The sequence below is a fragment of the Ornithodoros turicata genome, unplaced genomic scaffold (assembly GCF_037126465.1).
Source record: "Ornithodoros turicata isolate Travis unplaced genomic scaffold, ASM3712646v1 ctg00001170.1, whole genome shotgun sequence".
Taxonomy (NCBI): domain Eukaryota; kingdom Metazoa; phylum Arthropoda; class Arachnida; order Ixodida; family Argasidae; genus Ornithodoros; species Ornithodoros turicata.
The window spans coordinates 31,136-58,984 of record NW_026999487.1 but is presented as its reverse complement, the minus strand read 5'-3'; the positions used below and the strand labels follow the sequence as shown (position 1 = coordinate 58,984).

The 27,849-nt window shown below is 45.2% G+C and overlaps 2 protein-coding genes across 3 annotated transcripts; both read right to left on the bottom strand.

Moving 5' to 3' along the window:
- Positions 1-2,019: 2,019 nt before the first annotated feature.
- Positions 2,020-11,678, bottom strand: LOC135376597 (uncharacterized). 2 transcript variants are annotated; one of them, XM_064609122.1, is made up of 5 exons: positions 11,566-11,678; positions 8,911-9,070; positions 4,360-4,484; positions 3,244-3,385; positions 2,020-2,300 (listed from the first exon to the last, which is right to left on the bottom strand). In XM_064609122.1, exons 1-5 carry the CDS (start codon positions 11,618-11,620, stop codon positions 2,054-2,056), a joined length of 729 nt encoding a protein of 242 aa, XP_064465192.1. In that variant the 5' UTR covers positions 11,621-11,678; the 3' UTR covers positions 2,020-2,053. The 2 variants fall into 2 exon arrangements, with proteins under 2 accessions (XP_064465192.1, XP_064465193.1); XM_064609123.1 differs by having other exon boundaries at positions 2,227-2,300; positions 3,171-3,385.
- Positions 11,679-12,801: 1,123 nt separating this feature from the next.
- Positions 12,802-27,648, bottom strand: LOC135376599 (uncharacterized). Its single transcript, XM_064609125.1, has 5 exons — positions 27,527-27,648; positions 22,245-22,389; positions 21,708-21,838; positions 13,736-13,892; positions 12,802-13,042 (listed from the first exon to the last, which is right to left on the bottom strand). The coding sequence occupies exons 1-5, from the start codon at positions 27,567-27,569 to the stop codon at positions 12,802-12,804; spliced, it is 717 nt and encodes a 238-aa protein (XP_064465195.1). The 5' UTR covers positions 27,570-27,648.
- Positions 27,649-27,849: the final 201 nt, after the last annotated feature.

The window sequence follows — 27,849 nt, the reverse complement described above, 5'->3', positions numbered from 1 at the left end:
TCACATGAAGCGATGCAGCTTTGAGTGTATCCAGTCACGTGATCTCCTAGTAAAGGGGTTGAAAGTTGCTGCTGTCTGCGGTGTGTTCTTTGTTTTTGTTTCCGTCGCCTTCATTACGAGATTCCTGTCATAATTCCTGCCGTTATTGAGGCCCTATACCACCACAGCTAAAACATCCAGTGACTTTCCAAAGAAGACGTCCATGAAGATATCTTGTGGACGCGGCATGAAAACATCGAGTAACACATTCCCTACGACAACACGTGGATCATAATGGACGTCCAAAGGATGACATCAATGTCCCAGCAACGATGTCTTTAAAACACCCTGAGGAGATCTATGGTTTACGTGGTTGTAGCTCCCGAACCTCACTCACAATGCACTGACAACGCGGTACGGTGCCATATGTACGAAATACCAAAAGTAATTATGTTCGCAATATGTGTTATTACAGTTCCCAATATTTTTTTTACAAAGATTGTTAGTATGTTCTGATTTGTTAGTACGTATACAGCTTTCGCCTGAATATTGCGTGCAATGTGTATCTTCTGGTAACCGCGGCCCACAAACCCTGGGTGGTTCCGTATTCAACACGCCGTAACACCGAAGAACACGAACAGAGCAATTGAACAGAAGATGAGTTATTTCCTTACCGGCCTCGGTGGCTCAGTCGGTAGCGTGTTCGCCTTCTGATCCCGAGATCGCGGGTTCGAGCCCGGCCGAGGACGCCAGCAACTTGGTGGCAGGGTACAAGTTGCTTAGACACGCCGTCTTCCGCGAGGGACGTTAAATACGGGGTGCCGTGTGATGAGCTTTCATCGCACGTTAAAGAACCCTCAGGTGGGCAAAAGCAATCCACAGACCGACCGCTGTGGCGTCGCTCATGATCTCAGTTGTCTCGCGACGTAAACACCCAATTATAAATAGTTATTTCCTTACATTTTCCAAAGCAGTGCAGCAACGTTCCGCCTCTCGACCCAGAGAAGGAAAAAATGCCCCCAACTGCCTTCTGCCGTTGCTTAAATAACGTATCGGAAATAGGAGAGTCTCCTCCTATCACACAAACCTTGCACATGCGTCCGTTAATCCGAGGCGGATGCCCACAATCTAAACAGGTAGCGTAAATCCCATGGGCCCCTGAGTCTCCAGTATGATGCTTCGATAGAGACCGTCAGCGCCATCCATCCGTTGCGCGCACTACTTGGATTGTAAATAAATGACGTCAGAGGTGAATCTTTGGTGGGGGACTTCCATAACGGAATATTTGGCTGTCTTAGATGTTGTCATTTCGTCAGCATTTGTGAGGGTCTGGTGTTCCAAGGAAAGAGGAAATAAGGGGGCGAAATCATTCCCGTGCTCGTTATTTGCACAGAACACCACCCCCACATTAGTTCGAGCAGTAGTCGATCAGGAAGGATCTTGCTCAGCATCATTGCATATGCCCCCTCCAGTTCGTCGCCCTCGAGAGGAATTCAGAATTTATCCCTCTGACGCTCTCGATGCTAACGCGTAGACGCTCCAACAGGCCTCTGAAGGTCGAACGGGTCACACGAGCGCACCTCAGTGGTGTCCCATAGTCTCCTACAAGCATCGCGGCTTGTCTACAAAGAGATAAGCCGCGATGCTTGTATCTCGTTGTTCGCAGGGTTGTTCATTGTTCACACTTACAGGGTGCTCACAGGGTGTATAGTCATGAGTATATCACTGTATGCAAAGAATCCTTTAATCTATTACCTTTCCCGCCCTGCCTTTGCCGCAGCGATGTGTTTCCCAGATCTTGGAGCCACGTCGTTAGACCACGTGCGTTTCCCGAACGTCAGTCATGTATATTTTCGATAACAATGATCGTTAGACATTGCACATCCCCCTCCCCTAAAAAAAAAGAAGATAAATAATGGGAAGAAGTTCCCAACACCCCATGAGTGAGAAGGAAGGCATTGCCGCATAGCACCTATTTATTGCCTGTCGTTGTGCCTCGATGCTAACTATTGAAAATATCAAGAAAATAAAACTGATAATGATCATTTATAATGGTAAGTTAACCCTGCAGATATCATAACCGGCCGTAAAAGCCGCTTGTTCCCACCGACATCACAAAGATGAATGTTGACGAAGTCCATATGGGATGTATTATATGGCCAGTGCTCTTGCTCTTGTAGAAATCACAGTGCCCCATCGACGTTCCACACATTACCACCATCAGCTTCTTCCTCTGTGCAATGAAAGACGCAGCAATCTCATCACTGCATCCTTTCCTTTTTAGCACTTCGGGAACACAGTGCTTGCTGTATTCCATGGAACTGGAAAAGATGACATTCAAATGCATGCAGACTCTGACATAGCCTTTGATCCGATGTAACGGGAAAATCAGCGTCAGTTGTGCGTGTGGCGAAATGAGGCCGGATTAAGGTGTGTAGAAAAATGTGGGACCAGTTTGCAGTTACCTCATTGGCCCAATATTTGCAAGATTGGTTTCCACTACTGGTGTGATGTTTGAGAGCATAGATTGAGAAGTTACCCGTCAAAAAAAAAAGAAGGCTCGTTGCAAGTTAAGTCAATAACGAAGTTCTTCAGCCGGAAGCGTAACTAGCGTAACCGTAAGCTACTGAGCTACGTAAAAAAATAACGAGTTACTTCGCATTACGCACTTGCAGCGCGCATGAGCAGCTGAGTTAAACCGCGAGTTGCTTGCGGAGGAGTGCAACCCGTGGAACCCAACCCTCTCCTTCCGATTTGTTTCGGTTCTAGTTTGTCCACCAATGTCATGATGACGTTTCTCAGGACGTTTTGCATCTTACTCCCTGTAACCGCAGAATGGTTCAGCTTCATTTCAATGGCAGCGGTTATTACTTCCTGAACAGAATACTCCCATTGATTGAATGTCACGTTTCATGGCAAACAATGCCATGAAGGAACCGGAGAGGAAGCAAAAAAAGTATCTGGACGTGAGTGAAAAGCGAGTTAAAAGTAACTTGGAACTTAACTTAGCCTACTGTGGCAAGGTTACCTGAAAAAGCAACGAGTTCCTCTGAAAGTTACCACTGCGCAAAAGTACCTAGTTCAATTACCAGTTACCAAAAAAAAGGAACTTAGTTACAGTAAATGTATGCCAAGATGCCATTAGATGCATTCCATTCCTCAAATCAAAGGAGTTACTTGTAACTCGTTACCTGGAACTCTGAGAGTAATTGGTCCACTTCCTTTATCATGACTGCCGGACTGCACAAGTAGAAAACCACATACCAGCACTGTTGCTTGCGCATCTCGTTGCTCTTGTCTTCATTGGGTTTTAGAGTACTAGCGTCGTGCTCCTGCGTGTATTTTGTGCCGCACTCAGTGTCGGCGTCGGTCACTGTTTTCTCGTTGCACTTCGGTGCAGTCCCACCTGAAACAGAACATACGAATATATGTATAGTATGTATAGTATGTATGTATGTATAGTATGTATAGTATGTATGTATGTATAGTATGTATGTATGTATGTATGTATGTATGTATATAGTTTAGAGGAGAATTTAGCATGACAATATGCTGTGGGGCATTAACGACATGTCTGCTAAGTGTCTCATACGATGTTGTGCTTTTCGTGTTAAATTCTGATCAGGGGTGGCAGCACTAATCGCGGCGCCCATTCCTTAAATCGCGTTTTTGTGAATATATGGTGGGAATGTGGGGAAGGAAGTGTGTCCAGCTACAGTACCAGTCAAAGCTGCGATCGTTGAACGATCTTAAAAAAGTTGCAGACACAAAGGGCGCACTTTGTTTGTCTTGTTTTCCAGCGACGAATACGAGAAGAGCCGCGTCATGTTGCACTACATTGTGAGCAGCGCGAAACCTGTTTATCGCCTCACGTGAGCCAGCGGCACTCTTTGTGACACCGATACGTACATACGATAAGATAAGCAAGGGCTATGAGACACGATCGCATTCTCGTTATGATGATTATGAGCGTCTTGCTTTATATCCTTTGTTTGCACCTTTGTTTCATGCCTCAAGCCAACAGAACACAATGAATAGCTGTCAAAGAGGAGCATCCCTCGAATTTTTCGTAACGAATGAGAGCACTTTTAACGTTTGACGTCACAGTCAATGAGGTGTGCCTCGTGAGACGAGCGCGCTAAGCCTCCGCCACGGGAGCGATTCTATCAATTGAATTGTGCTGTAACAATATATTGTTCGGTAAGAATATTTTTCGAGAATGATTTTTACATATGTGCTTGACAAATTAAAACCAACTTTTTCATATAGTGAAATTTCTTTTCCATGCTCCTTTAACACTGGTGTTACCAACCGGGCTGTGGCCAATGAAGCAATGAAGTGCGCATTATGCCACGATATTCTTCTCACTGTTGTACTTACAGTTCCACTTGGAAGTTCCACATTCATCGCGTACTTGCTCGAGGAAGATCTCAATAAAATCTGGATCGCTGCATCCGTCAAGTTTGAGAATTCGTGGAACACAAACCTTGTTGTATTCCATTTGACTGAAAAAAAGGTTGAAAATGAGGTAGACAACGTAAATAGACTGGCAAATAGGAGGTAAATTAGAAACGCTTGACATACTGAGGTTTAATAAATTGTCACGTGGTCGTTCTTAGAATAGAGCCCGTGGCAATTCAGGGAGAGTGCGCGTACCGTGGCAGTAATGAGAATACGTTTGCACTGTTCGATGTTACTTGTGACGATATTCTCGAGGCTATAAATAAGTGTTCTGATAATACTTCGCCTGGCAGTGACAATATCACTATGAAGGTAATACGGCAGAATAGAGATATCCTATGTCCAGTGCTGGCTACAGTCTTTAATTCTTCTATTGCTGAGGCTCGCTATCCAGCTATCTTGAAAAGTGCTAGAGTGGTACCAGTATATAAAAATGGCGACTATAATAATTTAACTAATTACCGCCCAATCTCCGTGTTAAGCGCGCTTAACATAATTTTCGAAAAAGTACTATTCTCTAGATTAACAACTTTCTTTGAAAAACACAATATAATCAGCCCAAACCAACATGGGTTTCGCAGGTCGAGGTCCACAGCTACTGCTGTACTTTCAGCAACTGAAATTATCAACAGTACTATTAATAGAGGTGAATACTGTGTTGGCATTTTTTTTAGATTTGAAGAAGGCCTTTGATACAGTTCAACACAATATCCTCCTCGCTAAATTGTCTAAATATGGTATAAGAGGCCACTCTTTAGAGTTTTTCTCCAGTTACCTCAGCAATAGAATACAAACTGTATCTATTGCCGGGCACCACTCTTCGTCACTCCCAATACATACTGGCGTCCCCCAGGGCTCGGCCTTGGGACCTTTGTTCTTTATTTTGTATGTAAATGACTTCCCTAGTGGAATGTCTTCAAATTGCATTATGTATGCTGATGATACGGCGTTGTTTTTTACTAGCAAATGTATAGATACAATTCGAACCAACATTGCTTCTTTTATGCCATTGCTTCTCGAATGGTTAGAAAACAATGCCCTTGAGTTAAATATATCGAAGACAAAATACATAGTATTTCGTTCGCATCGTAAAAGTGTTGACTTATCAAAATTTAATATTATCATCAAGGGCTTACCCATCGAACGCCTTAATAGTATTAAGTACCTGGGTGTTGTGCTAGACTTCCATCTTAACTGGAAGCCACATATTTCACAAGTATGTTCTAAGTTATCTCAAGCGTGTGGTGCTTTGTACAGGGTGAGCAAAATCTTCCCTCTGGCTGTCTTAAGAACTCTGTATTTCTCATTAGTCCAATGTCACCTCTTATATTGCGTTGAATCATGGGGGCACACTTATAAAACTTACTTAAGACCCATTGAACTTCTTCAAAACCGTATAATTCGCACAATATTAAATGCACATCCTAGGCAATCATGTCTACCTTTGTATGAAACACTGCACATTCTGCCATTTAACACACTGTGTTTTGAAAGGACTGTATTGATGATAAGGAAATGTATTATTACTGAAGGGCTAGTTCTAGGTCTTCATTTTTCCTCTGTAACTCGCACCAGCCGCTCTGTGTTAGGGCATCATCTGTTAGTACAACAACAAGCGAATGAGCATGGGATGCGTACTTTACAATATCAAGGTGTAATTAAGTGGAATTCCTTACCACTATCTGTAATTTCATCTAGGAACTTTAAATTAGCATTACATAGGCACTTACTTCACAGTACTAGTCTTGAATCAATATAGATAACACTGTTTAGGATTTTTGTGACTATATTTTTAGTGTAGTAGTATTGGGGTTCAGTGTATACTGCTGTCATATATTTGTTTGACATGTTTCTACGGATCGCACTAGCTTCGGCTATGATCCGGATGGCCTTTCAGCCTTAATGTATCACTTTTATGCTGTCACTGAAATAAAATAAAAAATATTCGACTCGTGTGATTTCAGTGGAACAATGTTCTGTGTGTATGACACTGGAGTAGGCATCTCTCAAAGATTATCGTGCCAGAAAGGAGTCGAAGGGCGGTGTCTAGCTGCTGCATGATTGCGAGAGGGCAATACCGCAGACAGGTAGTGGACATAGTCTTTTCTGAAACGCAGCAAAGTTGAATAGACGGCCAACTCATATCTATTCAAATACCTCCGAAGCGGCTGAAGATGAATAAGAGAAGGATTGCATTACCGCGTGAACAGTTTACTTGAGGGGTCCCCGCAAGTGGCCCTTTCTTTGCACGAAATAAGAGTTCACGAATATGTGTGTATAATGCCTCACTATCTTACAGCTGTGTTCATTACTTTGGTTCACGTCAGTCAAACCGGCGTATGAGAAAGCTTTCAGGAGGTTATAGCAAGCACTCTGTGGTCAAAACATTTGCATATAATAATGGATGCGATGTCGTAAACACCGTAGCAAAGCTGCCCGTTAATCTCGGTCTAAACCCAAGAACACACTGTCATCCCAATGATGTTCTAAGAGAACCATGTATGAACAGGTGTGGCACACGCAAGAAAGTCAAATCTGATCCTCAATTCATGCGTCCTCATCGTCACTGTGGGGCACTATATGGTGCACTCAGGATGACCTCAGAACTCGATTAAGGACAACTTTAGGACAGTGTGATGATACATTAGAGACGTAATCTAGTTTCGTTTAATTGCACGTTATTTGCTTCTTCCTTTCCTTTACGAAAAATGGTAACTGATACGAAACTACACGAGCTGTCCCGATGTGTTCTGTTTTACTGATTCCACTCATTTTGGTAAACAGCCGCAATTTACCTGTCCATTTCCTGTACATCGTATGACGGGCAACGAGCCCGGCGGTTTCGAAAGAAAGCATAGAGAAATATAAATTGTCAAATACGGAGAAAAATCTTATGAGGAGCACTAAGTTCGAGAACCCCACTTCCAAAGGTATATTAGAATTCCGTTCTGAAGATAAAACACATATATACTACAGGTACTGTTACTAAATTTTTTTTTGCTTGTTACGCAGCCTTTCGTAAATTCGAGAGTCCTGCTCGCCTCCGACACAAAGCGAAGTGTGCGCTGTCGAAGTTTATTTCAATTACGCAAACGATCGAACAATACACAAGCGAGGAATTGCTTGAAGCATTAACTACCCTTCGATGCAAAGTCTGTTTCTTAGTGACACTGGCTCGATACAGTCGGGTAAGACATTTGAAAGTCAGCAGAACAGTCAGCAGTGTGACAGGATCGTTTCTCTCACGTTTCTAACTTTTTCCGTGATAAATTCTCAATGTATCATAGAACGTTTTTAGGCAGATAAATTCTACCCAGGGCACTCGCCCCTAGGATTGCCCTAGAAAACGAAATAAATGTGTTACTCAATGTTTCGGGTTTTTTAGCAGGTAAACTGAAGAAACAATATTTCTCATCCTGCTAGCTCCCCGGGGAACAGCCGCAGGACGTACCTGATGACTCTTCACGAACAATCCGCGAGTGTCATCCTCAGGATGTTCTGGGATGCATATCGAAGGACGAGAACACGATGATACTGTGAGGGATCGATTGACCCTGTGCGTTTGTGGGGAAATGATTGAATGGTCGTTTTTATTCCCCCATGGCTATGGACCTACAACACGCATGAACCTTTCGCGTCGTCCGTAGTCCCTTAAATATCGTGTCAATTATGAGGACGCTGACAAGTAGGACAGTCCCTCTTCGACATATCAGCACATGACTATGTGAGGCATCATCCTTCATGCTTCCATTCCGGTTCGCTTCAGTTTCTATCCTTCTACATTTGGACATGAATATTGTGTTCTCCAATGTTCTCCAATGTTCTCCAATCTCCAATGTGTTCTCCAATGAGCAAACTCCATAGGTTTTCTTCACTTTTTCAAACTGCAAATCAGCGCGACACGCTTGTCTCCTGTAACCAAGGCGTTGTCTATTGTAATCCGTTTGAGCGTGGCTTGTGTTATATGGGCTAGAAGGGACGGTATCTTAATGACCGTATTCGTAATCAGCAGCTTAACACCGACAGAAGCCTAGTGAACTTGTCCTGCATCTCAGTGAATGCAACAATTCTAAACCTCTTTTCTGTGAAACCCGTATTTTCTACAAAGAGAGGGCCTCTTGGCGGACAATCCTCAGGGATACTATGGCGATAACCATACGTAGTAATTGCGTAAGCAGTCCTTCTACTTGTTTGTCACGTATTAAACCTTGACATGTTTGAGAAAAGTGCCTGCGTGTTTGTGTGTCGCCTGCGTCTCTCATGCACAATTGGGAAAAGCTCAGTCCCATTCATGCCTCCCATGGTCTTCTCAAGTTTCTCGGTTACCAGTCGTTCATTCAAATACGAGGTGTAGTGCAACGCGCTCTCGCAGTGAGTGGAACGGGGTGAGAACAGCTTTGATCCCCATATTCACTATCACAACGCGGCTGCGCAACCTTAACGTCCGCTTGCACGTGGAACAGCGCTTACCAGCATTGTAGTCTGTGCACCTCAGCAGGGCTCAGATCCCTAGGTTTTAGGGCTGCACGACGTTTTGGAGCTATGGTTCCGTGCTCATCCGCATATTTGTAATCGCAAATTTTCCTCGCGTTGGATAGTTGTTCGTCATCGCACTGTGGTGCAGGGACGCCTGAAAACGAAATATGTGGTATAAGCAGAGTGTCCCAACAAACACGCGTCAGGAATGTAAAAAGAGTCTGTTCTTCCTAGACCGTTCTCTGTCCCAAACATAAGTGGCCCTCTTCCTCGCAGGATTTTCTAAAATTCTTTGTGGATCCCTCAAAAACCTTTTAGTCAACCTTACGTCAACTGGGGGCTGGTAAAAGGGAAGCTTCCGTAGATCTGGGACCAATAGGAGGAGACATCGTCCCCCCGTTCACTTCCCTGTTCTCTCAAGTATATTGGCATTCGTTCTCAATCTTGGAACGTCAGGCGTCGATTGGAATTGGCGAAGAGCGTGTATCTTATGCCAGTGGGGCATCGCCATGTAAAAGTGCTAACACCGAGGACAACAATACAAGCAGCAGAGACAGCTAGCGAACCTAACAACTTTTTTTTTTTACACGGGAGCGACACGCTAACAAGACCTCGGAAACTACAGGGTGTTACCCTATAAAAGTCTACCCGCGCCGGCACTTGACGCTTGGCAAATACACAATGCAGACTCAACATTGTACTGCCTGCATGTAAAGCTCTTAGGGACAATCAACCGTGCTAAATTTCCTCGCGATTGAGCCCCGCTATGAGAAGTTATTACGCGAAATGTGCGATTCCCGTAGTCAAAACAACCAAGATGGCGGTGTTGTGAAGAGCACTTCGGATGTTGCTAACGCTGCTCCCCAGACGGCGACGAGTCGCACAACATCACGCAGCGAGCCATTTGGAACTGCGGTTCCCCATAACCTGCGTGTTTCGATTTCGCTTCCGTGTTTGGAAAGCATTATGTGCAAGTTAACCTTTTTGCCTTCAACTTTGCCTTGAACAAATGGCCGGCGTAATTAGCAGACGACAACCAAAACAGTTGTCTGCTTACTGAAAGACAGCGAAATAACGTAAAAGCTGCCCTCGCCAACAATACAGATTTACAGAAAGTTTTAAAAACTAACGTGCCGCGAACATAGCGTAATTTTCTACCTGTTAGTTAATCCTTCCAGATGAAATATTTGTAATGGATTCCGCGGTAAAGTTTGCTTGGCTTGCAGTACGGAGGACACGCCTCTGCCAAAGCGACTCGTCGCCGTCTGGGGAGCAGCATCTTAACTGCCCTATGACAAACCGTCATCTTGGTTGTTTTGACTACGGGAATCACACGTTTCGCGTAATAACTTCTCATAGCGGGGCTCAATCACGTGGAAATTTAGCATGGTTGATTGTCCCTAAGAGCTTTACATGCAGGCCGTACAATGTTGCGTCTGCATTGTGTATTTGCAAAGCATGGAGTGCCGGCGCGGGTAGACTTTTATAGGGTAACACCCTGTACATCCCTCTGCTCCAAACTCCAAAGGCCGAAGCGCGTGGGCCTTTTCTTCCCGCACCAAAACGCCGCACAGTCGTGGGCCCTTGACGACGTCATGGTCATGACCGTGGCGTTTGCGACTGCCCGAAACGCATGGGATGTCTATAGAGCAAGAGATCCGGCGTGCAACGGGAACCAGTTCTTTTTTTAATACTGTCTACGTTTATAATTTTATATTACGTGCCCCAGCAAGAACGGATGTCGCCTAGACAACTCGAGAATTAATATTTCTTTGCCTCCAGCGGCCGACTTCGTCATGAGCAATCACTGGTCGGAATGGGGCAAAAGTGTGCAGAGAGAAGTCTCGCCTGGGTGTGCCTGGTCCAGCAGCCTAAGATGCCTTCTGTGACCTAACTGTCCTACATTCGCTTGTCCTGGTTCCTTCCTGTCTTAGGTTGGTCCTTTTAATTCCTTTTCCTCCTCTTTTTCTTACCAGTCACCCTGATAGGCACGTGAGTTGTCTCGTGAAAATTAAACTTCTGCTGGTTTGAGTCCCTCTAGTTGTGTTCAGTCTCGCACTTTTTTGATATTACGCACAGAAAATTTTCTGTGATATCTTCGCTGACTCCTGACTGCTTGCTGCAGAACAAGAGATGCAAAATTTTCGGACATTTTGAAGCGCTCAAGGAAAAAAGAAAGCATTTTTCTGGTTTTTTTTTTCAGAAAAATTTGAGAATATGGAAACAAACGCGGTTACTGCTGAGTCGAAGCATTGCCGTCCAAAGCACAGCATACAATGAGCTACTGCTCATCCTCTAGGCATAAATGCTGAGCAGATCATCCCATGGGACAGCGATAGGTAATTAGAACATCGTGTCGACTCCGACTAGAATTCCGACATTATGCGATCGCGATGGCGATCGCTCGAAGCGGCCAGACGGAGCACTAAGTTGGTGGTTGTTGGCGGATTAGAGGTGCCTAAGGCATTGTTGGCGGCTAGGAACCCATCAGAGGGACGAACATTCACGTTTTTCAATTTTGTCGCCGGGAAATTCTGGGCTATTTTTCCGGAGACGAGGAAAATAAAAAAAACGGTTTATTCCTCAAAATTTCCGTTTTTCCCGGGGCTTCGCATCTCTATGCAGAACGTCACTTTCAATAACACCCACCTGTACAGTCCAACTTGGATGTTCCACACTCAGTTCGTATTTGCTCGAAGAACATCTCAAGAAAATCTGGATCACTACATACGAACTCTTCTTGGAGTATTTTCGGAACACAATCCTTGTTGAATTGCATTAGACTGGAAAGAGTTACATGCAAAGACGTGGTAAATTGCAGATATTCGTAACGTACTGAGGGCTAAGAAATTGTCACGTGGCCATTGATTGGGCCTCTTCGAATAAGCAAGAAGGCGCGCTGCGCGGGAGAGGTGAAAAAGATCGTCTCTCTCCGCATTGACTACGTTAAACGTAAAACCTGATAATTCACGGTAATGTCAGTGTGTGTGGCGCCAGGTTTCCACCCCCTACTCATGGGATTTCCGGTTAGCGATATTACGTTAGTACCACATAAGAGTGGCTTTCTTACAAATTATTGTGCCTGAAAGAAGTAGCAGGGCGGTGACTATCTGGTGCACGACAGCGACAGGACTCTCTGAGATATGGAGTAGACATAGACACACAGAAAAGTTCTCTCACACAGCAAAAATGTTAATTGACGACGAACTCGTACACATTGAAAAACCTCCGAAGCGGGGGAACACGAATAAGAGGGGGACTGCTTACGGAGTTGTCACGTGTTTTTCTTTTTTCTTTTGAGGGGTCACCCTCGAGCGGCCCTGTTTTTGCACAAAAGAGATGTTCATGAATATCTGTCTATAACGCATGAATATCCACGTGTTGTATTAATTACGTTGGTTGTAGTCTGTCATGTCATGTAGTCTGTCAAACCAGTGTATGGGTTTTTGTTTCAGTAGGCTCTAGCGAGGATCTTACGATCTAAGTATGTGGACATCACAGTGGAGGTAATCCCCCCTCGCCCCACGCTGGCCCATTGACCTCGCTCGTAAAAGACTGAATGGACATTTTCTTCCCCCGTGCCCTCAATCCGGATGAACCTTTAACACGTCAACCATAACCCTTTGAATATCATGCCAATGTACGATTCCCAGAAAAACAGTCTCTGAACTCTTCCTGAGGAACTTTCTTTACTTCCTTGCCGGTAGATTGAATTTTCAGTCATTCTATATTTGGACTTCAAGATTGTGTTCTCGAGTGTTTTAAAGTTGAGCAAACTGTTTTCTTCAGTTTTACATGTCTCTACTGTAAATTAGCGCAAACCGCTTGTCTTATGTAACCATTTTCGTTGATTATGGTATCCCGTTTGTGCGTGGTTTGTGTTATTTAGGCTAGAAGGGACGGTGTCCGAATGACCATCTCCGTAAACACCAGCTTAACACTGAAAGAAGCCATGTTCTCAGCGAGCTTGTCCGGCATGAAACGTGAAGGATGAAAGTCACTGAAAAGCTTAGCCAGCTGTAGGACTCGAACCCACACCTTCTGCATCTCTGTGACTGAAACAACCGTAAATCCCTTTTCTGAGAAACCCGTATTTTGTGCAAACAAAGGGCGCTCGTCGAACAACCTTCAAGAAGACTATTGAAACAACCATACGTGGTAAACGCGCAGAAATTCCTCGATTATTCCCCCGCTTTTGAAGTTTATGAATATACAGGGTGTTTCTTTTTAGCTCCAATGCATTTTCTTAACAGGGGAAGCTAGCTTAGGAATCATTTAGTTTTTTCATTGGATTACTCGGCAGGGGTGCTACTAGGAAACCGTATTTTTTCCCAAATTAGGGGACTAATTAACAATGACTCGAACATTGACAGTAACTTGAAGGAGAACATTGCAATTGCTATATTAAAGCCTGATCTCCTCGTGATCCGCTCAAACCGCTGATGAAGCACAAAAGTAATCTCAGCGTGTGCCACAGACCTAACTATTTCAGCTCTGCCGTCTGCTGAGAAGGGCTTCGCTCTGTTTGAGAAAACTTTTACTGCTGCGTGTTTATGTGTTCTCCGTTTCTCCGGTGTCGTACGTCTTGTTACAGTGCCTCCGGAAACGCTGAGGCCGGAAACTCAGTCACAGACAAGCCCCCTCATTGTCGCTCGTGCTTCTTTGTTACTCGTCCATTCAAACATCAGCTATAGCGCAACGCACAGGAAGTACTCTAGGAAGACTTACTCTAGCAGTGAGTGGAACGGGATGAGAGCAGCTTTCATCCACATATTCAATGTCATAATGCGGCTGCGCAACTTCAACGGGAAGAGCTTACCAGCAACGTTTTTTGTACACCTTGTTGCGGCCCTGATCTCTCGCTTGCAGGTCTGCACGACGCTTTGGAGCTGTGGTTCCATGTTCCTTTTTATATCTGTACTCGCAAATGAGTTTGGCGTCGGGTAAGCCTCGCTTGCACTGTGGTGGAGGGACGCCTGAAAACGAAGTATGTGGTATAAGCAGAGTGCCCCAACAAACATTCGTCAGAAATTTAAGAAGAGACTCTTCTTCCTGGACTGCTCTCTGCCCCAAATACCAGTGGCCCTCTTAGTCTTCCAATTGCTTCGGTATCTAAATTTCTTTGAGGATTCTACAAAATTGACTTAGTAGTATATAGAACGAAGTACTCTGCGTCAGGTGGGAGATGGTCAAAGAGAAACTTCCGTGAATCAGGGGCCAACGCGAGGATATTTCGTGTCTGAAAATACCACTGCGTGGAGTCGCTCGTCCAGTACCTCCCCGCCCATATAGTCCCTTTCTGGTCCCTGATCTCTCAAGCACATGCACATTCCTTCTCAGTCTTGGTACGTCAGACGTCAAGTATATTGGTACGCGACGAGTATATATATCGTCTCTTGGTGGTACATCGCAAACCAAAAGTGCTAAAAGCGAAGAATATACAAACAGCAGAGACAAGAAGCGAGTGCTGCACACGAATGGCACGCTTAGAATATATGTAAAACTACATCTGTCTATCCATGACTTGAAAACCCGAGACGACGTAGGGACGAAAACAGACACACACAAACACGGTGACGCCCCTACCTCGTCTCGGGTTTTCAAGTCATGGATCGCCACCACCAGCTCGCTTGCTACCTAACTTTCCTTTCGTTTACATCTGTCTGCTCCAAGGCCCAAAGGGCGAAACTCGTGGGAACTTTTCTTCCCGCATGAAAACGCTACGTGCACATGGCGTCCATGTCAACCCCATAGCGCGCACAAAACGCATTGGACATCTCTAGGGCGAGCGACCTGGAGTGGAACGCGCAGCTGGTTCTTATATTTTTTACAACACATGCCCCACTTATGACGGATGTCTCACGGACACGTCAAGAATTAGTATTGCCTCCTTGCCTTGTGTGGCATGCTGAATTGATGCAGTCATGACAGAAATCAATGATCGGAATGGGGAAACAACACTCTCGTCTCGGTGCCCCTATTCACCCAGCCTAAGACACCTTTTCTGATCTAACTGCATTACGGTGTTTCTCTTCCCAGTTAAGGTAACGTTGGGCAAGATGATACACCGAGCAACGTCAACATTTTTTGCTCGACGCCGCCTCTCAGAGACGCATTGCCCCATGCGCTTGAAACTTTCCTCATAGGTGGCTCTGCATGACCGCTTTATTGCACGCGAGAATTGGTATTTGCGTTGAAGAGAAAAAAAAATTGTTTACTTCTGCCTGGGAATGTAAAGACCCAGAAAAAGGCGCGATTTTCTGTAGTCCCTCTTCTTGTCATCTGCGCAGCAGCGTATCGCAGGTTTATTCTGTCAATATAAGTCCAAATCCTATTACTTTATTCATTCAACTAGATATATGCAAAATATGGATACTCTCGGTTATCCGGCCTTTAATTGAAGTATTAAAGCATCCGGTGGTATCCACGGGGCAAGACATGACAACTTAACGTAATTTAGACGTAGCGCAATTTGAATTTAATGTAACTTAGAAACTATTAGGTGGCCTTATGCTGGTTACTCAGAGATTCCTCTTTTGCATACTGTCTAGAATTTTCCTGTGCACTAGAATGTTTGCAGAAGCAGAAGTGCACTCAAAAGTGAGCCACGAGCGACACATCAAACTGACGGTGCCTTGTTTGCAAAGGACGGTGGAGGGAAATGGCACCAGGTTCTGTCTGGTTTTATCGCTCGTCATGTACGGGGTGGGTTCAAGGGGGCCGTGTAGGTGCTTGAATTAGATCTAATTCGTATAGTTCATTACCACGGCGTGTCTTATCTTGCCCCACGCGCTGCATTTTTAAATTTCTTATTCTGCGTTTATTTTAGAACCTATTACGTGAGTTCTGATTTACAGATCAGAAGCTCTATATTTGTCAGAATGTGCCCATGGGTGTTTTTAAAGAAAACACACGAAACATAAAAAAATCCATATTCAGTTGCTAATTTCTGACTCATCTTGCCCTACCTTACCCTAGTCCTATTTCTCTTCGCAGTCATGTTTAATTATATGTGCTTTCTTGTAAAGATTAAACTTATGCAAGTCTCACGTAGTCGTCTCTCTAGTTATGCCCAGGCCAGGGTTTCTTTTTCTTTATTTTTTGCATTATGCAGAGAACACTTCCTGTGATCCCTGCACTAGGTTCACTCATTGGTCCATTATTGGACACATATGGGACACCAGGATTACCAATACAGGTCCAATATGGTCTGCCAATATGGGGCCAGTATGGGAGTCCAACCAGGCTTGATATTGTCACGGATGAAAAACAGACGAGCGAGACGGCGAATAATCTGCGAACACTTTATTCAGCTGCTTAGCTGGCTAACACAAGAGCGGGAGCTCTTGGACAGAACTAAGGTAAAGGAATAATGCTCGGACTGGGAGCTCACAAACTTTTATACACAGCGGCGAACATTGTAGAAAGCCCGCGTCGGTGGAGAGAAGGAAATACAGAAGCCTCTCCAAGGTCGTCGGCCCGTCCTTGAGATTCATGTGAGCGAAGGAGCAGATGGAAAGATCGCTTGCCATGTAGCGCGACGTGTCGCGGGCCCCAGCCCGTCGTTCGACGCCTCGTTGCCAGTTGTTGATGTTGTGTGTGGTCGCCCCAAAGACGATACGTGGCAATATTAGACCAATATGGTCTCCCCATATTTACAAGTCCATTTTGCGCCAATATTTGCAATAACGTCAAAGGGGAGCCCGTGTAATAATAAAGCATTCTTCGGTACAATGCCCACCACTGCTATTACTTCTCTCTTGTTTTTGCTTTCTTCATTTCTTCAGATCTTATTGATCCACGTTGTATAGCATTACAGAAACAACACTGCATCGCCATAAAAACGAAGAACAGATGCTATGTCCCACTTGCTGAAGGACCCGGGCAGTCCCACGGATTTGCCAATGCCAAACATCCCCCAGCAGTCTTCATTGGGATCGCAACAGTGTATGGACCAAAAATTTCTAACTCCATCCTAGAGTACAAAGGAGCGGAACACTTTCGTGATATTGACAGACATACACATCAGAGACTCACACTGTCTGCAGTAACTTGAAAGCACCTAGCGTTATCGAAGAGATATCCGTTCCTATCAAACATTGTGTGTTCTACTTGACCTGCTATAATTCCGTTATCATAAGAGGAACCAGCGACATTTTAGCCCGAATCAAACGTCCGAACAGAGTGTGTGTTGTGCATGGGCATTAGTTGTAGGACGCGTGATTTCGCTTGAACGCCCACGCTGTCAGTCGGTTCGACGGATTTGCATTGGCCTCACGAAGAAAAATGGTGGCTGTTTGCAGCAAGTGGAAAGTTTAGCTGTTGAGTTCTCGAAAGATATGTATCCTCTGCGGTTTGTGCAAAACAGAAGACACGTGCTGGACAAGATGGCCGACAAGGAGGTGAGCGCGCACATCGAGCAGCGTATTGTCATGAAGTTTCTCGTGAATGAAGGCGTAATGTGATCTGGAATTCAAAGAAGACTTCAGGCTCAGTATGGCCACGATACACTTAGAAGCAGCAAAGGGTTTGAGTGGCGCAAACGGTTCCGAGACGGCCGTACATCAATGCAGGACGATCCCGGCCGGGGCGGCTCAGAGGCCAGTGTCAGAGTTCCTGAAAACATCCAACTTGTGGAGCGCCTGATCCTCAAGTACCAAGGGGAAACATGTCTCGAACTGGCTCGTCTCGAACTTTCATGTCTCCAACTGGCTCGAAAGACGGACCTTTCTGTGGGAACGTTGAACACTATCATTCATGAACACCTCCAGTTTCGGAAAGTTAGTGCCCGTTGGGTCCCGAGGCAGATCTCCGTGTTTGACCGGCAGATAAGACTGGAAATCTCCCATAGCTAAGGTACCGTTTCGACACTGAAGGACAGCCGTTCCTTGATCGGATCATGACGTGCGATGAAACGTGGGTGATCCATTTCACTCCTGAGTCTGAACGCGCATCAAAACAGTTGAAGCATCCGGGCTCGCCAGCTCCCAAGAAATTCCAAAGCACCCAGTCTGCGGGTAGAGTCATGACCACGGTTTTCTGGGACAAGGCTGGCGTTGTTCACGTTGATTTGCTGGCCAGTGGTAATGCCATCAATAGTTCATAGGCGCTGAAGCAAAAGCGGCCGGGCCTCATCACCAGAGGAGTCCTCCTCCTACAGGACAGTGCACGCCCTGTACCAGGAACTTGGCTGGGAATTGCTGCCACATCCCCCTTCCAGTCCAGACCTTGCAATCAGCGATTTCTATCTCTTCGGGTCACTGAAGGTGTTCCTTGGGGGCCGCCACTCCAGCTGCGACGATGAGGTCAAGAATGCGGTCAAGAACGCGCCGATAAGGACTTTTACGCTGCTGACATCCAAGCCCTCGTGAAACGCTGGAATAAGTGCATTAGTGCCAGCTGGAGATTACGTTGAAAAATAAAACTAATTTCTCGCCTATAAGTTCATTTTACTTTTTCGAAAAATGGTTTGACTTGAACACCTCTTGTATATTTCCAAAAGTCCTGGTAACAAAAAGGAAAAAAAAATAAACACATTTTCGTTGTGTATTTTTTTTTACTTTTATGGTGCTCCCATCAAGTCATCTGTCCTAATGGTCCCATCAAACCGCTAAACCATTGGTCCTATTGAAGATGTCGAAAATTACAATACGCATATTGGTCTAATGGTTCCATTAGGACTTACTCTGATGGAGTTTTCGATCTGGCATGAACTCGATGGCGTCAGGATGCCTTTCAACTGGACGAGGCACATTTGTGTAGTTTCGCCCGCCAAAAAGCGCTGTCCACAACGTTTGTGAGGACTTGCGACAGTAATTCACACCGTCTTGGTAGCTACCGGCGTTGCGATGAACATCTAAGGCGATGCCTATATTACTAGATTCCTATAGTAGTTTTGAGTTCTTCTCTTTTAGAGTACATTGCGGCATAGTGTTTATGTTGTTTTGAATGTGAAGAGCAGAGCACTCGGCACATTTCTTGAGGTAGATTCTCTTGAATAGTTAACATTCTCCTGGTTCAATATTGTTCATGCTGACTACAAAAACGTTTCACCACACTGGAAATTTATTTTAAGTGCGCTGTTTGTGAAGCCTAACAGTAACGCTGCGCGTTGTACTTCGATGCTTGAAACAGAAACTTACATAGAAGTAACCAAATAAGTGTTTATGCTGAAGAGAAAGGCCAGCCTACTCGTCCTCTAATACTACTGATGCCACTACATCTTCCCTTTCTGGCCTCGGACTCCCATGTGCGCAACAACTGAGCAAACGCTACTTCTCGTGTCATTCTTAAGACCAATCTCATCCGACACCATCGTGGGGCAAGTTTACAAGTTTTGCCTACTGGTCGACGTTTATACTTACAGTGCTATACTTTCTTGTTCATTATTTTTACACGACTAGCAAGCTACACCAGTGGGACGAGAAGAAGCTGAAGATGATGAACGAGCGAGCATGAGAATGGGCATGTGTGAGAGCACGGGAGCTTCTCCACCACATGAGCTTCTCGTAATGTGCACACTAACCACAATGGAGATTGTGACCACAGCAAACCATCGCTAAAGCTCACTTCGTTAGCCTGAACGACTCGTTCAGGAGTCTTGCGCAAGAGCTCGTGTCGAATTACGGGCGGAAGTGATGCATATAACACGCGTTATGGGATAACGACAAGTTGAAGTTCAGACCCGAGCTGTCACGTCTCGTTACGTTGCATGTGCGACCACCAGGACTGAGTATCGTAGAAGGAATCTTATCAGATTTCAGATTTATTTGACAATGACAATATGGTACAAGAGGTTATAATGTACATACAGGGGCCCTGTAGATCCTAATCGCACGTTTCAAATATTTCGTGTCACGGGCCGACTTGTCTGCTCTGTACGGTTTTTCGAATTTAATTCGTAGTGAGTCTATGTTGAATATGAAAATTGAGGCTCGGGAGTATCGGGGATTCTACTAATATGCAAAGTGCATATTAGTAGAATGTTTACAAACCGATATCGTTGGCTTCCAGAGGGCGGTGCCCACATACCGCAATAATTCAGTGCTGGTGTGATGAGTGGCAAATGCCCCTGAATATATCTAAGTGCTGCATCGTGACATTTTCTCGCCGACGTGTTTCTTATCTCCCTCCCTTCTGCTACACAATTAGCGATTTAGTATTAACCAGAGCAGATTCCTACAAATATCTTGGCGTTCATCTCTCTTCCAACTTAACTTGGAATGAACACATTAATCACATCGTGGCCAATGCTTCTCGCTCCTTGGGCTTTGTCAGACGCACCCTAAGATCGGCACCTGTCCATCTCAAGCTTCTAACTTTCACCACTCTGGTACGAAGCAAGCTTGAATACGCATCCGCAATATGGGACCCTCCTCAAAACTATCTCTGTCATGCAATCGAAGCCATTCAAAATCGAGCTGCCCGCTTCATTGTCAACGATTACTCTTTCACTACCTCTGTTTCCGCGTTAAAACTAAGTCTCAACCTCGAGCCGCTCGAACATCGTCGTCGCTTCGCCAAGTTAACCCTCTACCATAGATTTTTTTTTCACCTTGCCTGCTCGACAATCACCCATCACACGCTCGAGTGTCATTTTTCCTCGCTTTGATCACACTAACAAGGTTACTCGGTTCCTCTGTATTACTAACGCGTTCTCCAAATCGTTTTTTTGCACAACTACCATTGAGTGGAACAACCTCCCATCATCAATCGCTACCATTGACGACCATACAGTTTTCCGTAGCTCCCTCTCTCACTTTCTTCATCTTCAATACTAGTGTTCGTTCTGTTGTATTGCTGAGTTTATCGCTTTGTATACTTACTTGTATTGTTCTTATCCTGTTATTCCAAGATGTTGTTGTTATTTTGTTTCCTTATTTCTGTTTTCTGTTTATTTCTGTTATTACTGTTTCCATTCTCAATGTTCCATGATGTGTTCCAATATAATGTTCCCACCCCCCATGTAATGTCCTCCGGACCCTTGGGGTTTTTTGAAATAAATAAATAAATTTGATTTCCTTTGTTCTTTTTTTTTTTTTTACAAAGCACAACTTCAACTCGCTGAGTCCTTTGTCGCACGTTCCGCTTTCAGAAGTTGTGCTGGGTGCTAGTGGTGCTTTGCGAATTCACTCAATGCGTACCGCGAAATAGGCTAGAAGCACGCGCTTATGTAGCTCTATCGCAAGTTTTACGCCGATGACCTCCGCTTTGAAATTACGTGGGCGGAGGCGAAGATAAAGAGATTGGCAAATGTTAAAAATGGTTAAAATGGTCCAGAAATATGACGTCAGATGCGACCAAATGTCTCCGATATAGGCGCAGCATACAACCGTCTTCTTATATAACGATCAACGAGAAATATGCCGAAGCATAAAATTATATGCATGAGACACGAAACATTGAGGTTTTGGTTGGAGTGCCTTTAAGTCACGAGACCACTATGATCATGAGCGACGCCACAGTGGTCTGTTTGCGGAATAACTTTGCCCACCTGAGAGTTCTGTAACCTGCGTTCGTCGCGCTTTAAGCAATCAGCGCACGGCGCACTGTGTTTAACGTCCTTCGCTTAATGCAGCCTCTCGGAACAACTTGTCGACTGTCAGGAAATGCTGCCGTCGTCCTGTGCTGGATTGGCAGCTGAAACCTTGGTATCAGCTAACTTCCGATCACGTTAGCAATTGAGTCACCGAGGCCGGTAAAATGGTAACGTTTTCAGGCTGCATTATGCGGTCAGAGGACGCCATTATGATGCATTATGATGTCAATACTCTTTCGGCTGTTATGCTCACATATCGGGTTGGTTGTTGGACAATTTTTCATTCTTGTCTCTATCTCCGTCGCAGATTGTAGAGCAGCAGCGGGGTGGCATCCTTTGTCTTCTAGGAGTTTCGGAACGCAATACTTGTTGTATTTTAACATACTGGAAAAGATGGCATAGAAAAACTTGTTATATGGCAGGGAGCTTCTGATGGAAATTGCAGCCTGACATAGCATTCAGTCGGGTGTATTTAAATTGATGAACGCTGGACAGATGGAGCACAAAACAGGATGGTTCCTATCTAGGGGTGCTACATTTGCATTAGCGCGACTTCTGCCTTATTGTGACGCAAAGCCCGGCATTCATTCATTTATTCTGACGCTGCCCTAGCGTTGCCTCTTCTTTAGTTACGCAGTTCAGTACTTGTGACGCAAGGTCGTAGAAATATCAGATTTCCATTACAAAGGCCGTTTCTACAGATGTGGATTGGGGGGGGGGGGGTGAAGAGGTGATTTTTTTCTGATGGCACCGCCGTGCAACCACTTCGTGCACGCGAAAAACCACTCACCAACAGAGTAATCTTATATTCCCAGTTGGCTCAATTGGATCATTTGGTTTTCGGGGAAGGCCGCCGTGTTCCTTTTCAAATCTTTTGTAGCAGTCAATGTTGGCCTCGGATATTGTTGTGGAGTCGCACGTTTCTGCAAAAGGGCCTGCAAACGAAGGATATGATATGCGGACACACGTGATGCAAATCACACGTCATTTGAATTATGCATGCACTTCTTAAACATGAACTTCACCACATAGCACGCTCCTAGCTAACCATCATCGCGAACGACCTTTTTGCCCCTGATGGTAAACAAGAGGCGGAGCGTATTTTGATACCATTGATGGGCGTACTATAAGCTCAGAATAGGGTCCGCCTCCCGTTTTCAACAAATCACGATTCAGAACGTTGTCATCCGAGATGGTTAGCTAGGACGATGCTGTCCCAGGCAATACACCAACATTGGCCGATTATGGGATCAATATGGGCTGCCAGGTTGGCCAATACTGGTCCCAGGTGAGCATGAAAAGTGCAAACAGGCTCCCTATTGAACCAATATTGGCTGCCTATATCGGCAAACCCCTATTTACCACATTTCGCCATCTGTGATAACGTCAACGATGAGCCCGGGTAACGGTAGTAATATTGGTGTCATTTTTTTATTTTTCTGTAGATTGCCCAGCCAATATGGGTTCGACATTATGTGCTGCCTAGGGTGGTGTAGTTCATTCTAATAGTGTAGAGTTACCAGTGGTAATGGAATAATACTCTATAACACTAGAAAGTTCACTGTATCTCGATTTCTATCGATGAGGATGCATCATACAGGTTTTTTTTTTTTTAATGTACGTCATTTTTTCAAAATTATTATGGGGACTAACCAGATACCTTTTTTTTCTGCCAGGCGGACGTCCTATTTGAGAGCCTGTTGGGTTCTAACAGATTGTGGAGGACGGGATAAATAGAGCAGACACAAGATGCCATGCATGAACAAATGAAGCCGCGAGTTGTTTTATGAACGCGAAACTCCAACTGTTTCTTACACCGCTTGCCGAACCGTCAGCACTCGTGTATAGCTTGAGAGCTCCTGGAGGGAGAAGGAGAAAGGGAAAGACGGGGGAAGATATACGGGCAGGGATTCTGTGTTCGTCGCTGAAGATAAAGAACAAGAACAAGATAAGATATCGATCGACGGGAAAATGTACTGGCGTCATGGTTTCTTCTTCCTGAGTTGCTTGACCAGGTTGATTCTAGTGGCTGTAGGCCTAGGTGCTTGTGTCGTCGTTGTTTGTAGCCCGCCTTGTCTAATTTCTTGTCTAAGTCGTATAAAGAAAATAAGGTGGCGTAGACTACTGTGTCCCTACAGTAGTCCCCTTCCAGTGAGGGAAGGAGCGAAAGGTTATCAACAGGTCCCCAAAGGTCGCCATTTTCCCATGTATTTGTTCCTATCCCGATGCGTGCAATGCCGGAGGCCGCCCTTAGATACCCCATTGTTACCAGACGTTGGCTTGCGTTTGATTGTAGCGCGCTAAAGCTCCAGTTGGAGCACAATCCAAGCCAGGCCAAGTCACCGAAGGAGAAATGGACGACTGCGCCTGAGGCGCCTGGTACGACAGGTACGCCTTGTGATGCACGCAGCCGTGCACTAGATCCTTCCGATCGCTGAACACGTTTAAAAACGGGACCAAAAAGTGAAACACGACACAGAAAGTTGTTATACGCGTTTTATTTGGACATATAAGGACTAGATTCATTCGCAGAAACAACAAAAACATTTTGCAGCTAAACTTAGCGCGCTGAAGTGATCCGGAACGGCAACGGTGGGGTATCTGGTACCGGCCTTCTTCGTTGCACGCTTTTCCGAGGTGAGTTTGGGGGACCTGGTTATCAAGACCAGGCGCTGTGGCCATCGTGCTCGTCTGCGGGGACCGATCATGTATGAACGTTGTATCGCCAACTGTACTGTATCTGTCGGCTGCGTAGGAGAGCCTTTAAGAACAGCATATGATTTTTTACTTGAAAGCCGGTGCCGCTCGCGTGTTTAGTGTTAACTTCCTGTCACCCGGTGACGGTTGTCGTGAAGCGCTTAGGGCCACGCGTTAGAATGCGTTACAGGCCATCGTTGAGGGTATGCACTGCTCTCCTTTCCGCGTCGTGGTGGAGGTACACACGTGAGCAAACTTTTCGGGCGGGTCCCGCGCTATGTCAGAGCTTCGCAAGTAAGCTATTCCTTCGCCCTCTCTTGCTAAAAGTGGGCGGCAGTTAAATGGTCAGGGTGCATGCCCACAACCACGTCGCAGATTCAATAAATTGTGTTGCTTGCTCTCATTTCCACGGCAAGCGACAGTCACATAGTCTGTGCTAAGCAAAACCGCTAAAGAGTCGTTCTCTGCCAGATCCCCCGCGTATAGCCATTACCCTTGGGAGAGAAGTGTGAACGACGAAAACTAGTTCGTGTGCTAGTTCGCTTCTTGTTGGAAATTCTGTTCGGCTTTTGTCTTTGTGGACCATTCCAGGATCCGTTTTCTGTGTGTGTCTGTGTTTGTTACACAAATGAATCTGCCTTCATAATAATCGTAGCACAGCAATGGCGGGCATCGGGGCCAGAGCCATTTCCGACAACAAAAAGGGAGGGAGAAATGGCAGTTGAGGTTGTTAGCGTTTTCCATAGCCCAGACAGAACACTATCTCCTTCGAACGTTCGAAATAGATCCCAAAGTATATGTACTGAAATGTATATCAGATAGACATCTCTGGGAGCTACGTGAATGGACGCCCTTAATTGTACATCCTGCGGATGTACCGTAACGGGCGTTCGAAGAATTGTCCAGATATGGTCCCTGACGGGATGTTGCAGCGAGCATGGTAAGGTTTGTCGCGTCGTGAGTTTGGCTTTCGCTGAACCAGCTAAATGTCTCAAATCGAACGCAGTAAGAAACACAGACGTTATCGTTAGAGTGAGTTAATACACCAAGCAGTTCTTCAGTCCAGTGTTGCTGGTATACGCAATCGCATTAAAATTAAACACCTCACCTTTTAGCTTGACTCACAGGCAAACGGTACCCTAGAATTGGTGGAAGTTCGCGAGACAATCAATATACAGAGTATGTTTTATTTTGGAAAGCTATGCCACTGGCTTCCTAAGTTCATGGTTCTGAGACCTCTTTTTGCTTTTAAAGCTTCACGCGCAATGTCCCTAACAGAAATACTAGGCAGAAACAAAGAGGACCAGGTGAGAAAGAAAGATGCAGTGGCAGAAGCTGAACCAAAAAGGCATAAAAAAACTCAGTAGGAGTCTGTCTACTTACGCAACAGCTCAATAAACAGTATCAATAATAATGAGAAAATACAGGGCACGAAAATAGCACGAACGCAAGTAAGCCCGTACAACTTCTCCAGGATCTCCGTGTATCTTCCTGTGAGGGAAACGACGGATATTTGTGGGAACTCCAAACCATGGCCACTCGGAGATGTGGTGGATGTTTGTCGGAAAAATGTCAGTCCTCCACGGAGATCCAAATGGCCGGGAAAGGAAATCCCCAGAAGCACAGCAGGAAGTTTTCTTCCGTTTGGGGGGAGACCAGCGCCACATTTTGGGTGATGAAGGTTTATTTAACTGAGGATTACACAGATTACACATGATGACTGCGGACCAATACCGGAGCGCGGACACCGATTTGCTAGTGTTCGTGACAGGAAGTCTCTTTTGACGCTTATGACACTGCGGCTGGCTGTGTCGCTTGTTGATGTCAGTTGCGCTGGCGCTGACAAGGTCAGTGCGAATTCCCGTCATACGACCAATTTCGAATACTTCGATTAACCGGGAAGGGGTCACGTGATACTCGCATTCCACGGACGATCGAGAGATCTCTGGTGTGCCTGCTATCAACAGTTGGCGCTGTAAAAGTCACAAAGGCGAACAGGTACATGACAGGCCCGATCCTCGAAGCGTTCGCAAAACGCAATGACAAATGTCCGGATAAAAGCCTCAGCTAGAGCAAATAGGAGAGGCTCAGATTGTTCATAGAAGAGCGTACGTGTTCGTGTTGTGAAAGTTTCGAGTTGACGACAGCCATTGCAACAAACAAAAGCGAAGGCGAGCGGTCACAGCACGGCATCGTAAAGCATGTGTGTCTGTGATGGAAGACTAGATGCGTGTCTTACTGGATTGTGCAACTGTCCCTGTACCGAGGGCCTTAGAACAGAAACTCTAGGATTACCAAACGACGAAGAGATCCAGGTTGCCAGATGGGAGTCTGGTGGGACAGTGAAGCTCGTGGCGCCGATAAGCGGCCGCGTCTACGTCTCTTAGGAATTAGAATGGATGAATATGACACTCTCGACTATGGCAGAAAGCTCCAGGGGGAAGTTATACCCACGTTTCAGTATGTTACAACTCAAGCGGGAATGGTAGCACGCTTGATTTGTAAACATAAACGGATAAAGGTTTCCTAAGCTTTTGGTTTGAGACATTCAGGAGGTCTGCAAGCACAGCCTGAAATTATTCAGTAACTTAGTTCTAAATTCTGTCAAACGTCGAGAATGTGTTGAATGTAGATTGCACAATCAACGTAAATATTTGCTACTTATTGATTCACTAGAAACAGTTGAAACAACGTTGATCCAGTGTTATAATTATACATTCAACTTTGCTAAACATTAGGCAACGTAGATTCTACCTTCAGCCAACACTTGGTGGGCAAGGAGACGTATACTTTGAAGTGAAAGAAGACGAAATAACAATGGAGATGAGGACTCAATGAACGTCCACTGTGGGCTTATTGGGGCTTTCTTCAAGACGATCTGCAAATCTTACTCAGGAGGTAACGACGATCGGGCGCACGAATTGATGCCAAAACCGCCTAGCGCCCCCGCCCGCTGAAATTCACGAACCTAGCCTAGTCTACCCACTACCGCTTTTATACCTTTAACAGGGTGGTAGCTTCAACATCCATTAGGCTTAGCAAGGCTGTCTCAAGTGAATCATATGGTGCTACAGAGACGTACATGAAACGGTTGTATACTAACGATCTACTAGGATTCACTTTGCCCGGATGCACTTGGTACGCGCTAAGAATTCACACAACACAGGGTTTCTGCACAGTAGCGCCAGTTGGTACATGAATGCAGACTTAATCATCAGGAAGTAAACGCGTTATTTTCATCTCATGAGGGGGCAAACTCACACAGGAGGAACCCTTCTATGTAAGAGGAACATTTCGCGACTGCAGATGTAGGTGAAGATGCAACACCAGTATATTAAAAAATTATGGACATTGAAAAGCTTTCATAGAACTCACCGAAGAAGCAGAGCGATATGAGAGCGAGGATGACTTGCTTCATTTTAAAAGAACTGCCTTTGTCGAGCGCCCACGTAACAGGTGTACTGTACTGCTCAGTCAGCGTATGCAATGTTCCACACGCGCTCGTGCCGACAATCATAATAATAATGATAATGATGATTGGATTTCTATGGCACATGCGCAACTAAGACTATAGTGTGCCAACTATTTAGTGTTATTCATAGGCATTTTATTCACAATGCACCACAATCATAATATCTGACGGAATTTTGCAGAGGAAAAGTTGCACGATCTGAAACAACGCCTTCGGAAAACACCGT

What these genes read in the sequence shown, in the direction of transcription:
- LOC135376599 (XM_064609125.1), bottom strand. Translation starts at nt 27,569, where the DNA reads ATGAAGCAAGTCATCCTCGCTCTCATATCGCTCTGCTTCTTCG. An exon ending in CATATCGCTCTGCTTCTTCG is followed by an intron (nt 22,390 to 27,526) that starts GTGAGTTCTATG and finishes CTTCGTTTGCAG; the next exon opens with GCCCTTTTGCAGAAACGTGC. An exon ending in AATATAAGATTACTCTGTTG is followed by an intron (nt 21,839 to 22,244) that starts GTGAGTGGTTTT and finishes CATCTTTTCCAG; the next exon opens with TATGTTAAAATACAACAAGT.
- LOC135376597 (XM_064609122.1), bottom strand. Translation starts at nt 11,620, where the DNA reads ATGTTCTTCGAGCAAATACGAACTGAGTGTGGAACATCCAAGTTGGAC. An exon ending in ATCCAAGTTGGACTGTACAG is followed by an intron (nt 9,071 to 11,565) that starts GTGGGTGTTATT and finishes TTTCGTTTTCAG; the next exon opens with GCGTCCCTGCACCACAGTGC. An exon ending in ATGCGCAAGCAACAGTGCTG is followed by an intron (nt 2,301 to 3,243) that starts GTATGTGGTTTT and finishes CATCTTTTCCAG; the next exon opens with TTCCATGGAATACAGCAAGC.